The sequence below is a fragment of the Euprymna scolopes genome, chromosome 29 (genome assembly GCF_053919585.1).
Source record: "Euprymna scolopes isolate OS-2025 chromosome 29, ASM5391958v1, whole genome shotgun sequence".
NCBI classification, from domain to species: domain Eukaryota; kingdom Metazoa; phylum Mollusca; class Cephalopoda; order Sepiida; family Sepiolidae; genus Euprymna; species Euprymna scolopes.
Genome location: NC_136510.1, coordinates 98,861,460 through 98,879,600, shown reverse-complemented (window position 1 = coordinate 98,879,600; position 18,141 = coordinate 98,861,460). Strand labels below are relative to the sequence as shown.

Here is an 18,141-nt window from a genome sequence, read left to right as displayed (position 1 = left end):
GATACATTGAGAGCATTGCCAAGGCTGCTGCGAAGACGGTGGGCTCTCTCTACTGTGCTAGAAAGCTACTTACGCCTGAAATCATCCTGTACCTCTATAAGGCCACCATTCACCCATGTATGGAGTACTGTTGTTGCATTTGGGCCTGTGCATCTGCTACTAGTCTCTCACTCCTTGACAGAGTTCAAAAGAGTCGCTAACCTGATAAATCCTGAACTGTCATCTAAGCTTCAGCCTCTGTCCCATCGACAAAATGTTGCATCCCTCTGCCTGTTCTACAAGTACTTTAATGGTGAATGCTCTGACGAACTACAAGCACTTGTACCCCCACGACGTGAATACCCTGACAAGCACCTAAATCCCACCCCTTCACAGTAGAGATCCCTAGGCGTAAGAAAGCAGTCTACAACAAGTTTCTTCCCCAGAACTGCTAGACTTTGGAACTCCTTTCCAGGATTCTGCTTTCTCAACTGTACTGACATGCAGAAGTTCAAGTGTAATGTGAACAGACATCTTGCTACTCATCTCCCCTCATAATACCCCTGCAACTTATGTCCCTGATAGTAACCCCCTACTTCAAAGTGGCACTATGCCTTGTTTGGGGTGAAAATTGAATAAATATATATATATATATACTGTATAAACAAAACCAAGACTTCAAAAAAGGTATTGATAGCAATAGAAAGTGTATTTCAATAATTTCAAGCATTATGGCATTTGAATGGGCTTTTTCACAAAGGATGCCTCCAGGGTGAATCTTTTTTCACATGATTCTTTTCCGTTAAAGGAATTTTCTTTAAACAATGTTCTATTGTCAAGTGTTTTTATTCAAGAAGTCTGAAGAAATGCTGGTTGTGAAAATTTTCAAACGCCATAATGCTTGAAATTGTCGAACTAGTATGGAAACAATTGTAACTTACAATGAAATACACTTTCTGTTGCTATCAACACCTTTGTTGAAGTCTTGGTTTTGTTTATACAGTATATTAATGCTCAATTATGAAATATGATAATTTTGTAGCTTACTTTTTAAGCCATCTCTCTTTAGATTGAAACTTATTGATATATGAAAATTTACTGAATTACACGAACCCAGTAAAACTCAGTATATTACGTACAAGTATGTGTGTATATATATATATATATATATATATATATATATATATATTCATAACTTATATATATAAAAATCATGTTTTTTACAATTTTTAGTGATTTAATAGTATATTGTAGCCTGGTAGTTGGAATTGAGTTGTCTCCCTTGGTTGAATATGGCAGATCATGGCACACTATATTCACTTCATGAAATTTAAAAAATTTTCATTAAAAAAACCTACTTGATCAATTTACGTAATTTTTGGAATATGACATTTTCGTTCCATGACGAGTATGTACTTCATGAAGATTTTTGTGTTTTTGCTTTTTGATGAGGTTGGCTCTTGAACTTGTACCAAATATCTTTTTATTTCTTCATTCCATTTCACGAATCAATTTATTTGGTCCTACTTGTACAGGCCCTGCTGGTTGTAAAAATATGCTTAAATATATTTCATGCAGATTTTGTATTTATTATTACAAACTCAATTCTGTATGATTGTGTGGTTCCAACGAGAGAAAATGTATATATTTAAGAGTGTAGCCATCAACAATCGTAAGTTTTTTAGAATTTTATCATTTTTTAATATTTTTATAATGCATTTCAAGCTTTGTTTAGCTCTCTTCAGCTATTTTTATGTTTTTTTTTTTTTTTTGTTTTTTTTACTTAAAAATTTATGGAATTTCTTTTTGGAAGACATTTTATTTTTGCTAGCTGCTGTTTCTGAGGGAAATGCCAATACAAGACTTGGTATCTCCAGTGGGGCAGGTCAGGGGATTCAATCTGTTAGAGTTAAGTCCATTTATATATATGTATCAAAATATTGCTGTAGGTTAGTGCAAAAGTGATGCTGTTTTTTGATGTTCAACTATATATATATATATATATATATATATATATATATATATATATATATATATATATAAAAACATTATTTTTTTCACCAACCTAATATTTTATTCTAATGTGAAAAAGAATAATGGTAAATTTAAATATTTCTTGTAATATTTTTTTTTTTTTTATAAATTATTATAGCGCTCATGTGCAGATATCATCTCCGTTTTGGGAATGACAATGAGTGATGACAGGGACAGCTTGAAATTCCGAATGCTTGGTTCTAATGAAGAAATTGGTTCCTGGGGACATGAATATGTGAGGTGAGTGATTCTAATAAAACATGAATTGCATTCTCATCACGTTCAGAAATCTTATCGACATTTGAGACTAGTGTTGCAATTGCTCTGTTAATCACAACTGAAATGGTGAATATGTTACGTTTTAAACAGGTAGATTCAAAGGCCTCATAACTTTAATAAGAATGCATGTAACTATGACAGGCAAATTTATTTTTAGTTGACATTTGAGAACTAAATATTTCCATTTACTAACCAAATAGAAAAGTTACTTGCCAAACCCATATAATTTTTGGAATATGACTCTTTGTTTCATGACAAGTACATACATCATAAAAACTTTTTCCGTATTTTTCTTTTTAATTCTATATATGCATAAAATTTTATGTTAAAATTTGGAGGTATAAACGTTTGGATTTCTTCAGATGTTTTCTAAATAGACGACATTAAAAAAAAAAAAGTATGTTCTATTAAACTTTTATTGTTTAAATAATTTGACTTTGCTTGTTTTATTTAAAAGCAAATAAAGGTTGAAAAGACATTTTTCACTCCGTAATGAACTTTGGGAGATTGTCAGTGAAAAAAAAACACCATCACTAAAAGATAATCGTTTTATTATTTCTAGTTGCTACTTGGAAAAATCACATGCAAATGCGACTGTTTCACTCACAACGTAAAGTCCTTTATGATGAGGAAGTAGAAAAGTTTTTAAAATGTATTGATGTATGTATTGTCTCAGCAAGATATGAGATAAGGACTCCACCTATCCACTATGAAGGGATGTGATAATGTTTAGATTGATCATATCAACCTACATCTGGTGTTTATGAGCTTGGAAGAATGAGTACAATATTAAAAAATTTTGTTGGGTTTTTTATCTCCTTCACATCCAAATGGAGAATGGAAATTCTGAAGCTCCTCAAAGGTCAGATGTATCTGTGAACTGTTAAGTGATAGCCTCTACAACTATCTGCTCTACTTTGATTCAATTTGAAAATTCACTGTTATATCTGTTAAGTTCTTGTATAGCTAAAAATAATGTACTGCTTATAACTACAGCTTTTGAATCCGACAAAACCAATTTTTGCCAACATCGAAATCACAGAATCAAAATTGACCAATAGCGGAATCAAAAATAGGTTGCTTTTCAACATGAAAGAAAAACTCAGTTTTTTTTTTTTTTTTGTTTTTTTTTGTAATAATTTATGGGAAAGTTAACTTTTACATAATGCAACAATTATTTTTACAGATTTTTATTTATACTAGTATAACGTTTGAAACAAACAGAAACTGGGTAGGTTAATGGTTATTTATGGTTAAAGCATTAAAAAAAACAGTTCGCTTTTTGTCCAGTTCATTTAGAAAATTTCTTCCTCTGTAATGTTAAATAGTTATTCAATTTACAGGTAAATTTGTTATCTGCTTCTCAGCTGTTCTGATTAACTAAATATTTCAACATTTTCTGGCTGTCTATGGAAACTGTCGAAAGATGCTGTACAAAAAATCGGTTTTGTCTGGTTCAAAAGAAAAATATTTTGTTATTTTTGTACATTTTAAAATTTAATGCTTAAATTGATTAAATATTTTTTTTATTGATCTCAATCAGTTACCTTTGTTTTTTTTTTTGGTTTTGTTTGTTCCGGTGTGTTTACTGTTTTAAGTATATATATTTTATTCATGAACTCCATTCAACAAAATTATTTATAAACATATTTGCATTACCTTGTAATTATGGTCATAGAAGTGGTGTGAGCATAATGGTTACAAATGTTGACTGTTCAGTGTGTTGGGTTTTTCTGGATTATTGCATCACTTTTATTCATACACTTGAGAACAGTATGAATCCATATATTCCTCACCATGACTATTCAGTAAAGTAGATTGAACTCACAAGCTTTAATTGTGCAACTAGTCTGGGAGAAGGAAAAATCCAAAATAAAGTCAGTTTTTCTATCCTGACATTGTTCTCAGTTGTTCTGAACTTGTCACAAGTAATGCCTATTCAAGAGAAGTGAAGGTGGGTTATTGCATAACTCTTCACTATAAACATCTTGCAAAATCACCCAACAAACATTGTTTTTTGAAACCTAAAGCAGGGTTCATACAGACTTGAAAAGACATTGAATTTTGACTTTTTCCTTGAACAGGTCCTATTTCTATTATCACCTTGAAAAATTCTTGAAAATATGGAAAATGTTTTGAAAAGCCTTTGAAAATCATCCTTTAATTATATTTTAAAAATTATATCTTAAAAATAATATATATGCCACTCCCCATTAAGGGTGTACCAAATTGGTCAATGGGAAAATTATTCCCAACAAGCATTTAGGTAAAAATGCACTTTCGTATAAATACTTGAATTCATTGAAGAAAGTATCGCTAACAAAAATAAATAAAAACATATACATATATATATATATATATATATATAAAATTTATGTAAAAATTTGTGCTGAAATATTAAAAACAAAATCAAAATAAATTCTAAATTATTTCTCAAGTATTAAATTTTTTTTAGAGTGGGGGAATTCATTTTTATTTCTTTTCTTGTTTTTTGGAGTGGGTGTAGCGACCACTACATACGGCTGGAACAAATCTTCAGCAGAGACATTTTCGTAACAATCACTGTATCAACGCCCACGTATATCAGAACGTGTAAGCACACAATGTTGCGATTTGATCATCTGCACATTAATAAAGGAACTAGGTTATGTTCCATGCGTTAACAGGCTGGAATGTTTGAGAAAATCTCTATATAAGGATTTAACTGCCAAAATACAATTTAGGCTGCAGTTTTACAAGTAAATATCACTGCTGCCCGTGCTCAGCACATGTGCCGGACTCTGTCTATTCAGGCGTAAAACAAGCAACGTGTGACACTGTTCATAAAAAATCAGTAATTTCTGTTCTCACAATATCCTCACTTAATTAAATGAACATTCATTACAAGAAAACACTTATGCTGGAAGGCTTTGAGCTAATTTTTCTAATATGTAAATAAATATTATTTCATATTAATAAAGTGATTTTGAGTTCTTTGTCAGGTGTCGTTATTTTCTGGGGTTATTTCTATATTTTTATTTTATGTATGTGAGGATGTGATTTGAGGACACTCTTCTGTTAATTGATGATCTTTTTAAATTTATCTTAAATGGTTCTGTAGATACTCTACTACTTTCGACTGCAGCCCAGTCTTAAAAATTGATAGATTCTGATAATGAATTGGTCGACGCAGACTCACACCCCTTACAAGTTATACACTTAGCACTGGGGATTCAAATCTTTTTTTTTTTGCTCATTTATAATTTAGTAGCAGCTGCTATAAATAAAAATGAAACCCTAACCCCCTAATTCTTTTCCTTATCTGGACAGGACTCTCAAATGCTCCCCCCACCAAAAAAAAAATTGTGATAATCGAAAACGAGGCCGGCTGTCCCAATTAAAACTACTTAAATACATCTAAAAATGATGCCGCTAGGTTGCAAAGTAACTTTTATTTGCTATGGTAACAAAGTGTAGTATCTGTTCTTGATCAGTGGAGAAATCCTTCTAGACTGAGACAATTTTTACCTTTGTTCCTATCCAGGGTGCCCTTTTTTGGGGAAACTGGATTTTACCTACATTAAAAACCGACTTTGTGTCTAACTTTGCTCTTGTGGGGAGGCAAGTAAATAGGGGCATTTATTTGTTACATTTTTTGAAACCATGTTTTCGAATCACTGGATTGTAAAACAAACCCCAAATTTTGTTTTCAAAAAACTTGAATTTTATCTGGAAAAGATCTTGAAAAACTTTCAAAAGATTAGAGAAGTCCTATTAAAAATCTATACAAACCCTGTAAAGAATCAAATTTAGGATAACTATTTTCTTAGCTAAATAGTTAAGGGACGTAATTCCACATTTTAAAATATAAAGTTACTCCCCTTGAACCATTAAAAGCTATTTAGTTTACCTTAGTGTCTATCATGAACCTCTATCAAATTTAATGAATACTGTGTTAAAAAAAAATATGGATATTATTCAGAATTAAGAATGGGCAGAGAATTCACAAGGCTTATTGTGGCTGTGAGGAATTTCTGTTATAAGGAGAGATTGGAAAAATTTTATATCAACAATTTTTTATATCCTTCCAAGAAAACAAGCAAATAAACACCAGAATATAAATATATCTAGTTTATATATATATATATATATATATATATATATATATATATATATATATATATATATATATATAAATTAATTAATTAATCATTGCTTTTGGAATCAAATTTTATTTTGAACTAGTGGAGGGATGGGCATGCTTGATTGTAAAATATGCTTAGTCGTGATTTCAAAAATAAAAAGAAAACAGTATTTGAATTGAAACTGAAAGCAAAATTGTAGCATTTAAAGCTGGTGATGTTACCTCTGTACAAGCATGACACGCATATGAACTGATTTAAAAAAAAAAAAAATAAACTAAGATGAATATACAAAATGTATAATGATTTTTTTTCAATTTTGACTCCTTTCTGATCTCTTAAAAACTATTTTAACGGGCTAAAGACTCATAAAAGAATGGTTCATAAAAACATCCAAGGCCTGTAGCGCTGCTCTGTAACTTTTAGTTTCGGAAGAGATAGTTTGAAAATATGGAGATGGACAGATGGACGGACAGACATATAGCCTTTTATATATTAGATTTCCAGATTCTGAGGTCCTGGATATGACCTAAAACTATATCCGATGGTGAAGTCCCACCTTGCGGGCCTTGGGGAGTGTGGAGCCACCCTTTAATTGCCATTGCTCCCAGGTCCACTCTTACCCGGAGTGGTAGTACCTGTTAGGGTTCCAACTATGGGTTAAATAGAATCTGACTTGAAAAAAAAAAAAAATAGAATAAAAATATATATACTCCATTAAAAATCGTTCCTCAAAATAACTAGCTTCGGCATTAAATAACCTGAAAAAGGTTGATATGCCATAAAACAAAAACAACCAACCAACCAACCAATCCAGATTCTGAATCTGTGGAATGTGTGCAATTCAAGCACTTTTATTTTCTTTTCTTTTAGGCATCTTGCTGGAGAAGTGATTCAGGAATGGCACGAGACCTCGGACAAAGATGCTGACATGAGAGACAGTTTGATTGGTTTGGCCAAAGAGATTGTACCCTATCACATGGAACACAATGCTGAGGCAGAAGCGTGTGATCTTCTCATGGAAATAGAACAACTTGATCTTCTTGAACAACACGTCGATGAAATTGTCTACCAACGAGTTTGTCTTTATCTCATCAGGTAAACCAACGTTTCACTTTTAATGAGTATGGCTTTTATCTTCCAATCTTCCAAACAAATTTGTCACACATTTTTATTGTTAGAGCAAAGATCTTCTATTTTGCTTATTTTTTTTTCTTTTAAATTGTAAAAAATTAATTTTTATTGCTAAATGAAAGTTTGATCTTTTGGTCAAAATCTGCTTAATTTTTTTTTTTTTTTTTTTTATTTTTAAGAAGAAAAAGCTTAATCACTGCAGCATTATTGATGAATTTAATTTCTCTTTCTTCCTCGCTCTCACTTTAGCTTTCTTTCTCATTTACTGTTTTCTCTCTCCTCCTCTTTGCCTCATCCATCTTGTCTCTTGTTTTCTTCTAATAAGTTCTCTCTGAAAGCTGAAAATATTAATTTTTCTTCGTAATTCAAATAATTCATGGAACGGTAAAGAGAGGTAGATGACTTGTTTCAAAGAATGACTTTCTCTTAATTTTGTCTTGGTTGAACTGATTGCAAACGGAGTACAAAGTATAACAACAATCATGATGAGGTAAATAAGTCTGTAAGTAAGAATACCGACTCACCCAAATTTTGTTGAATGTAATTAGGTTTTTGTTTAACATAAACTTTAAATTTCTTATTCCTTTAAGTTTGTAATTGACAAGTAGCAATTCATTTTAATTTAATGTTTTCTTTCTTTCAGTTGTGTTCCGTATGTGCCTGACCCTGAGAATACTACACTTGTGCGCAAAGCTGTGCATCTGTATCGCAAATTTAAGCAGCATCCACATGCCCTGCGTTTTGCTATGCAAATCAATGATATTGAATTGATGAAGGAAATCTTCTATGAATGTGAAGATTTGTAAGTGACCTCTTTTTTTTTTTTTTTTTTTTTTTTTATCGTTTCCTTTTTTTCGCTTCCTAACTGACAATATGACTATTTGTGGTTCTTAATAACAACAACCTGGCACTGTCAGTATGCTGGGTAAAAAAAGTTTTTGTGTGTATATGTGCTTTTTTTTAATTTTTTTTACAATAAACATTTGTTATCACTCTCTTTACCTGTCCTGTTACCACTTTAAAATACCGTATCCTCCAATTGTGTCTTAAAATAATTTTTCCTTTTTATGTACCTCTGATATGAATGTTGATTCCACAATATTAAAAAAAAAAAAAAAAAAAGTTATTACTATGCTTCGAATAGGACACATGTATGCCACCTACTCATACTTGCTGCAAAGTGAAAAAGTACCAATCTGTGTAACATGTCAAGAAAAACCGTACACATTATATCATATACTGACGAGCTGTATAGACATTGAACATATTCGATTGAGACACACAACCAAAAAAATAACCTAAAGGAGATTTTCAACAAGATTAACCCAAATAAATTCTTTTTAGATTTCTAAGAACAATAAAGCTATATAACAAAATAGTCAAAAGGTTCCTCTGAAAGCATTAAATGACTCGTAAGGGGTTGATATGCTGTAAAAGAAAATAAAGTTTTTTCAGACTTAACAAAAATCAAGAATGAAAATAGGTATTTTAGTTTGTTTTCTGAGTTGACCATTGTTATTAATGATCTTGTAGCTCTTCCGTTACTTTTTTTGTGTTGCTACTGATGTTGTAGGTCTAACTAAATAGAACATTTAAAACCTTTGAAAAAAGTTGGTTTTTTTTTTGGTTTTTTTTTTTCATGACAAAATTTGGTGCTTATATACAGTATAGGGCACAGTTGAAAATCACATTCCAAGTAAAAACTCTTTGATATACATGCATATTATGTAAAAATAAATATCTTCACCAAAAATTCGGAAAAATTATCGAATAGAATCTTAATTAAATATAAAAATCATATTTTGCTGATCCGGCATTCATTATTTATGACAGACTGACTTATCTCCCCTCTGCTTTAAAAGATTAGTCAATGGCATATCGCAAAATATCATAAAACTGGGTTTTATTTTTAACTAGCGGAACTACCCGGTGTTGCTCGGGACCGTATAAAGAATGAGAAAATTGAAGCTGATTTTGAACATATTTGTTATTCTTCGGAGAGAGGAATTTTTAATGTCTATGTATCATTAGCTTTTTCGAGCAAAAGAACCTACCCTAGGACGGGTATTACACGTATCAAATAATTGTACTTTCTCTAGGATAAGTAATTGATACCATATATATGAAATAATGTTTCCTTTGCGAGGATGGGTAATATACAACACATATTTAAAATAATTTTATCTACCATCGGACGGGTAATTAAAATACATACATAAAACAATTTCACATGCCATCGACAAGTATTGTATAATAATAATAATTTCTCTTACCACCAAGGCTACCATAATTTAAAGAAAATTGAAACAATTTTTAGAAAGTAGATCATTAGACTTTCCAAATTAGTACATAAATACATCATCTTGGTTAAGAATTGCTTCAATATAATTGGGTTTTTTTCTTCGTTACTATTGGAACTAAAATTGTAAGAAAAATTATGACATTTTTTAACAATGTCTCAGGATTTTCAAATTAATGCATAAATACACTGACGCAGTGATTAGACAACCCTTGTTTCATTATCAAATTCCATATTGCTGTGTTTCACTTTAATTTCCCACTACCGACACCAAATTTTTTTGGAAAAATACTCCATTTTCTGAAGATTACTCAGTAGGTTTTACAAACAAATAACAAATGTGTTAAGTTTAGTGATAGGCAATCCTTGCTTCACTACAAAATTCCACATTACTGTGTTCTATTCCTCCCGACTACCAATGTCATATTTTTAAGTGAAATGATATCATTTCTGGAACATAACTGAGCAGGTTTTCCAAGTAAGTATATAGAAATGCATTAACACGGATTGTGATTAGGCAACTTTTACTTTACCAAGAATTTCAATATTAATGTAGTTATTCCCTCCCACATAACAACATAATAGTAAGAGAAATTATGTCTTTTTCAGAATATGATTCCACAGATATTCTATATTTTTGGAATATGACATTGTGGGACATTGCTTTGTAACTCCAAAACGGACATTACTCTCTCCAACACAACCCCAAAAGAGAACTCAAAAGCTAGTTTAAAATTAAAATAATCATGCTTCTTTCTACCCACCACTACAACCATCACATCATTCCCGGATGATAACATTAAAAGTTAAAAAAAATATAAATCACCCCCTACAGAAATTGGCCTAGTATTCGTTCATAGAAAACCAACAATATATATGAATTAATCTAATTTTGAGATTGGAAACTGTTTCAGCCATATTCAGGAAAAAATTTACATTCTACCACTCTCATTTAATCCAAGCGACGCTGCGTAATCTACTAGTATATATATGATCAAGACAATGTTGCTTAACTTTGGTGATCTACATAAAGCATTTTGCATTCCCAAGTAGTTACCCATCTGATAATAACCAAGACAATGTTGCTTAACTTTGGTGATCTATACAAAGCATTTTGTATTCCCAAGTAGTTACCCATCTGATAATAACCAAGACAATGTTGCTTAACTTTGGTGATCTATACAAAGCATTTTGCATTCCCAAGTAGTTACCCATCTGATAATAACCAAGACAATGTTGCTTAACTTTGGTGATCTATACAAAGCATTTTGTATTCCCAAGTAGTTACCCATCTGATAATAACCAAGACAATGTTGCTTAACTTTGGTGATCTATACAAAGCATTTTGTATTCCCAAGTAGTTACCCATCTGATAATGACCAAGACAATGTTGCTTAACTTTGGTGATGTATACAAAGCATTTTGTATTCCCAAGTAGTTACCCATCTGATAATAACCAAGACAATGTTGCTTAACTTGGGTGATCTACATGAAGCATTTTGCATTCCCAAGTAGTTACCCATCTGATAATGACCAAGACAATGTTTCTTAACTTTGGTGATCTACATAAAGCATTTTGCATTCCCAAGTAGTTACCCATCTGATAATAACCAAGACAATGTTGCTTAACTTTGGTGATCTATACAAAGCATTTTGTATTTCCAAGTAGTCACTCATTTGATAATAACCAAGACAATGTTGCTTAACTTTGGTGATCTACATAAAGCATTTTGCATTCCCAAGTAATTACCCATCTGATAATAACCAAGACAATGTTGCTTAACTTTGTTGATCTATACAAAGCATTTTGTATTCCCAAGTAGTTACCCATCTGATAATAACCAAGACAATGTTGCTTAACTTTGGTGATCTACATAAAGCATTTTGCATTCCCAAGTAGTTACCCATCTGATAATGACCAAGACAATGTTGCTTAACTTTGGTGATCTATACAAAGCATTTTGTATTCCCAAGTAGTCACCCATCTAATAATGACCAAGACAATGTTGCTTAACTTTGGTGATCTACATAAAGCATTTTGCATTCCCAAGTAGTTACCCATCTGATAATAACCAAGACAATGTTGCTTAACTTTGGTGATCTATACAAAGCATTTTGCATTCCCAAGTAGTCACCCATCTAATAATGACCAAGACAATGTTGCTTAACTTTGGTGATCTACATAAAGCATTTTGCATTCCCAAGTAGTTACCCATCTGATAATGACCAAGACAATGTTGCTTAACTTTGGTGATCTATACAAAGCATTTTGCATTCCCAAGTAGTCACCCATCTAATAATGACCAAGACAATGTTGCTTAACTTTGGTGATCTACATAAAGCATTTTGCATTCCCAAGTAATTACCCATCTGATAATAACCAAGACAATGTTGCTTAACTTTGGTGATCTATACAAAGCATTTTGTATTCCCAAGTAGTTACCCATCTGATAATAACCAAGACAATGTTGCTTAACTTTGGTGATCTACATAAAGCATTTTGCATTCCCAAGTAGTTACCCATCTGATAATGACCAAGACAATGTTGCTTAACTTTGGTGATCTATACAAAGCATTTTGTATTCCCAAGTAGTTACCCATCTGATAATAACCAAGACAAGTTGCTTAACTTTGGTGATCTAAATGAAGCATTTTGCATTCCCAAGTAGTTACCCATCTGATAATAACCAAGACAATGTTGCTTAACTTTGGTGATCTATACAAAGCATTTTGCATTCCCAAGTAGTCACCCATCTAATAATGACCAAGACAATGTTGCTTAACTTTGGTGATCTACATAAAGCATTTTGCATTCCCAAGTAGTTACCCATCTGATAATAACCAAGACAATGTTGCTTAACTTTGGTCATATATACAAAGCATTTTGCATTCCCAAGTAGTCACCCATCTAATAATGACCAAGACAATGTTGCTTAACTTTGGTGATCTACATAAAGCATTTTGCATTCCCAAGTAGTTACCCATCTGATAATAACCAAGACAATGTTGCTTAACTTTGGTGATCTATACAAAGCATTTTGTATTCCCAAGTAGTTACCCATCTGATAATAACCAAGACAATGTTGCTTAACTTTGGTGATCTACATAAAGCATTTTGCATTCCCAAGTAGTTACCCATCTGATAATGACCAAGACAATGTTGCTTAACTTTGGTGATCTATACAAAGCATTTTGTATTCCCAAGTAGTTACCCATCTGATAATAACCAAGACAATGTTGCTTAACTTTGGTGATCTACATGAAGCATTTTGTATTCCCAAGTAGTTACCCATCTGATAATAACCAAGACAATGTTGCTTAACTTTGGTGATCTACATGAAGCATTTTGCATTCCCAAGTAGTTACCCATCTGATAATGACCAAGACAATGTTGCTTAACTTTGGTGATCTACATAAAGCATTTTGCATTCCCAAGTAGTTACCCATCTGATAATGACCAAGACAATGTTGCTTAACTTTGGTGATCTATACAAAGCATTTTGTATTCCCAAGTAGTTACCCATCTGATAATAACCAAGACAATGTTGCTTAACTTTGGTGATCTACATAAAGCATTTTGCATTCCCAAGTAGTTACCCATCTGATAATGACCAAGACAATGTTGCTTAACTTTGGTGATCTATACAAAGCATTTTGTATTCCCAAGTAGTTACCCATCTGATAATAACCAAGACAATGTTGCTTAACTTTGGTGATCTACATGAAGCATTTTGCATTCCCAAGTAGTTACCCATCTGATAATAACCAAGACAATGTTGCTTAACTTTGGTGATCTACAGAAAGCATTTTGTATTCCCAAGTAGTTACCCATCTGATAATGACCAAGACAATGTTGCTTAACTTTGGTGATCTATACAAAGCATTTTGTATTCCCAAGTAGTTACCCATCTGATAATAACCAAGACAATGTTGCTTAACTTTGGTGATCTACATGAAGCATTTGGTATTCCCAAATAGTAACCCATCTAAATCAAAACGTGGATTCCATGAACAAAGCTTCTTTCATAGAACTGCACGCCTGTGGAACTCTGTTCCGTCTGCCTACTTCCCACCTGACTACAACTTGGATGTCTTCAAGTCCAATGTTAACAAATTCCTAATGAACCGCCCCCTTAAGTAAACACTTCATCAAATCTCCACACTAACGTAATGTACTTGCAATAACCCTTATCCCTGAGTGGCTTCCGGGCCTTGATAAGTGGTGATCACTGTGTAAAAAAAAAAAAAAAAAAAAAAAAATCTTCAAAATTGTCAAATTGGACCTGTAGTTCAGAAGTACCTTCAAAATTCTCAAGTCAGACCCATACTGCACAAACCTACACAATTGTCAAATCTGACCTATACTGCACAGGCACTTTCAAAATTGTCGAATCGGACCTATGCTGCACAAGCACCTTCAAAATTGTTGAATCGGACCTATACTTCACCTATGTCATACAATTCCTGGGCGATGCATGGTATTCTGCTAGTACACATCCATCTATGTCATACAATCCTGGGCGACGCCAGCTGTTCTGCTAGTGCATATACACCTACTTCATCCAATCATCTATGCCGGGTATTTTGCTAGTAAAGATATCCACCTATCTAATCCATCCCAGGTGACGCTGGGCATTTGGCTAGTACATATATCAACCAATTTTTTCCAATCCCAGGCGACGCCAAGTGTTCTGCTAGGAAAAAGTCCATGAATTTTATCCAATCCCAGGCCATGCCGGGTAATCAGCTAGTATATATGTCATGCTAGTGCTATATCATACAATCCCGAGCAACGCTGGGTATTTTGCTAGTACATATACACCAATTTTATCCACCCCCGGGCTACGCCGGGTATTCTGCTAGTACATATGCCGGATATTAGGCTAGTACATATATCAACCAATCTTATCCGATCCCAGGCAACGCTGGGTATTCTGTTAGGAAACATTCAATGTATTTCCATTACGTCGGGTAATCTGCTAGTACATAATACTTTTATATGAATTCCTTAAAACCCTTCCTCCTTAACTGAAGATTATATTAAAAAAAAAACATAACCTCCCAATACTAAGAATGGCTTTCTGAATGTTTTTATTTCAGAATTTGGAATTGGTAGTTTAGCGATTTGTGATGTTTGGAATATGACATCGCGTCTTAATTTAATATAAGAAAAATATATAATACGCATTTTTTTTTTTTTTTTTACTTGGTCTTTTGGCTAAGATCAAAGTGTAGTATCTGTTCTTAGAATTCCAGCGGTTCCATCTTCGCCTTCCTACCTCTAAAGAGAAATAGTGTTCTAATACTAAAAAGAAAATGGCGTTTGGCTTTGTTTTTGTAAACACAGCGAATCACTCAATATTTTTAAGCGTTAATTTTTTTTTTTTTTATAATTGACATTTTTGCTTGTTATTTTTCGTTTAAGTGTCGGATTTTACTATTTTTAACCCGCTAATAACTTTGGTAACGTCTTCAAAACGTGTAATTTAATATTTTCATTTGTACAATACTGACAGTAAATCTTTTAATTTGTAGGATACTAACTATAAAGAGTCTCTTATTTAAACCATTTAAACGGCGCCATTAAAGCGTGCTGACGTCAAGATTACGTGACATGACTCAGCATTTTTTCAACAATAGAATCGATTTAAAAGTATAAGAATTACGTAATGTTTCACGTTAAAATGTCACTTTTTTGGGCCCTCTCCCCTTCAGAAAAATGGTGTATAATTTGATACCAAATTTGTGATTTTTTTTTTTTTTTTTTTTTTTTTTTTGTGTCTGTCGAAAGTTTTTAGCGAACATACTCACATACACACATTTTCGCTTTTATATATTAGACTAGCGGGGGGTACCCAGCGTTGCCCGAGTGTGTAGGGGGGGGGGGATCTTAAAAACTCGGAAAAACCCAAACAAAAAAACAGCCAACGAACGTAAAACTTCTTTTAAAAAAATCGGAAGAACAAACCCCTTCCCCCCCCCCCAAAAAAAAAGGACGGCGTTGCCCGGGTGTTTGGAGGTGTTTATGTAGGGGGTGGGTAAAGAATAAGCGAATTAATAACCCTGTTTGGGGGTACTCGGCGTTGCCCGGGTGTTTGGAAATGTGTGTGTGTAGGGGGGGAGTTAAAGAACTTCTTAAAAACTCGGAAAAACACAAACAAAAAAACAGTCAACGAATGTAAAACTTTTTTTAAATCGGAAAAACAAACCCCCTCCCCCCCCAAAAAGGATGGTGTTGCCCGGGTGTTTGGAGGTGTGTATGTAGGGGAGGGGGGCAAAGAATAAGCAAATTAAGAACCCTGTTTAAACTTTTTTAAAAAATCAGAAAAAGCAAATAAAACAGCGAACGGATGTAAAACCTCTTTAAAACAATCGGATAATCAAAAACCCAAAAAAAAGGAAAAAAACAACAAAAAAACGTCAAAAAGCAAAAAAAAATATGGTATAAATAACCTCGTTTCAATATTAAATGTTTAAAAATCGAGAAAAAAAAATGTATATCTGATAACTGGAATTGAACCTGAAATTTTAGCAGAGATACCTATTTTTGCTGTATACGTAATTATATCAAAGAGTTTTTCTATTAATGTATTTGGAACCACGATTTTTATAAACACCAGACTTGTTTATTATATAAATGTTCTCAAAGTAATTGTCTAATAAAGTTATTAGATTGGATGAAGTTTGAGTGAGGTAGATTCACTTTATGTATCAATTAATTTGTCAGATTGAGAATGCATGGAAATGATGGAGCCATGATTCAGTGGACTTGAAAGTGTGCATCTTGATGACGGTTCTAAGTTCTTGCTATTAAGGTTGAAAGTTTCCAGACTGGAGTCAGCTTTGCATTGTAACTGCCTAGGATGGTATGAACTAGTGTTGAGATGATTAATCAGGAATCGGAAAAGTAAAAATTTTGCTATAATAGAAGGGCTTTCCTCTCTCATTGCCATCTTATGGTTAAGGGAGGGGGGGAGGTCTTCCCTCACGCTGTACCAGTTACATCATCTGTGTCTTTCTCTCACTGAAATGGAATTTGTTTTTTTCTAAATTCTCGGAAAAATATCAATCATCAGTGTCTACTCATCCCAAGTAACCTGCGTCAATCATAAAGGCAGCATATGATAAAAAATTCTTTTTCACTTCTCTTGATTTTGCGTTTCATTAATTAAATTGTAGGCTACCTTTTTTTTTTCTCCAGAAAACCAAAATTTCATATCAACCCATTTTTCGATCCAATCATATTGCACAAACTTACCTTTGATTGGCCAGTTTTAGATGGCTATGTGGGTTGGTTTTGTGCATTCCAGGATTTTCTTTAATATTTCATCATATTATTAATGTTTTGTTCCCCTCCTCTCTGAATTTCCAACTTACATGTGCATAAAGCTCTTAATTTTCTTCCAGGTTAATGCAAAAGCAGTTGGCTTATATGTTGGGTCGTCAGCAAACCTATATGGAACTTGATGAAAATACACCAGAATTAGATGAACTCAAGGATATCATGTCCAATACACATCTTAATACAAACTTCTTAGTGCTTGGCAGAGAAGTAAGTAAAATTAAAACCAATCCTTTATCAGAATATTTTTATATGTATAGAACGTAAAAATTATCTATCCATTTTTCAGTTTGCCTCATCCAATATTGATCTGAAACTCATAAATCGGTATACCCTTAGAATTATTTATCGTGAATTAAAATGAGACTAGTGGACACTAGGACCTATCGAAAGTAAGGGAGATAATTCTCACCATAACTACTCATAACATTTTATTTTCATTTTCAATTTGTAAATTTACTTTACAGTTTAATTTCATAATGAGAAAAGTTTAAGTAAAAAAAAAAATAACTTTGGATTTATTTATAACAACATATTCGAGAAAAACAATTTTTGACCATTTCATTGTTGATCTTTGGAATATTGTTTTCTTGTAACGTAATATTAGCATTTTATAACTTTTTGTTGCTATATTTTCTGATGAACCATTTTCTACCACTTTTGTGTTCATGTGCAAAGATTAAAATACAGATATACTATTAAACCTTATTTCAATTTTGATTAAAATTCATTAAATGACTTCTAAATTTTCGGACTTGGGCTTAAGGGGTCTTAAAAGGAAATTTAAATTCAGGGAATATTACTTAATTGGTGTCTAATAACTATAAATCTAATTTGATAAAAATTTTAAATAATTTTTTTGATGGAAACTTGTGCTAATATTATATCCTAACAACTCTTTAAATTATTCAAAAGAATATTGTTTGGATCGGACTCGTCTTGAGTGTTAATTG

At 32.5% G+C, this 18,141-nt stretch overlaps 1 protein-coding gene across 1 annotated transcript in view; it reads left to right on the top strand.

Annotated features, from left to right (window-relative positions):
• Positions 1 to 18,141, top strand: part of LOC145252796 (26S proteasome non-ATPase regulatory subunit 2-like) — a 74,697-nt gene that overhangs the window by 31,625 nt on the left and 24,931 nt on the right. The window contains exons 4-7 of the mRNA XM_080112743.1: positions 2,132 to 2,253; positions 7,287 to 7,511; positions 8,191 to 8,349; positions 17,254 to 17,398. Of these exons, the coding sequence (XP_079968869.1) occupies positions 2,132 to 2,253; positions 7,287 to 7,511; positions 8,191 to 8,349; positions 17,254 to 17,398 (651 nt within the window). The remainder of the gene's footprint in view (positions 1 to 2,131; positions 2,254 to 7,286; positions 7,512 to 8,190; positions 8,350 to 17,253; positions 17,399 to 18,141) is intronic.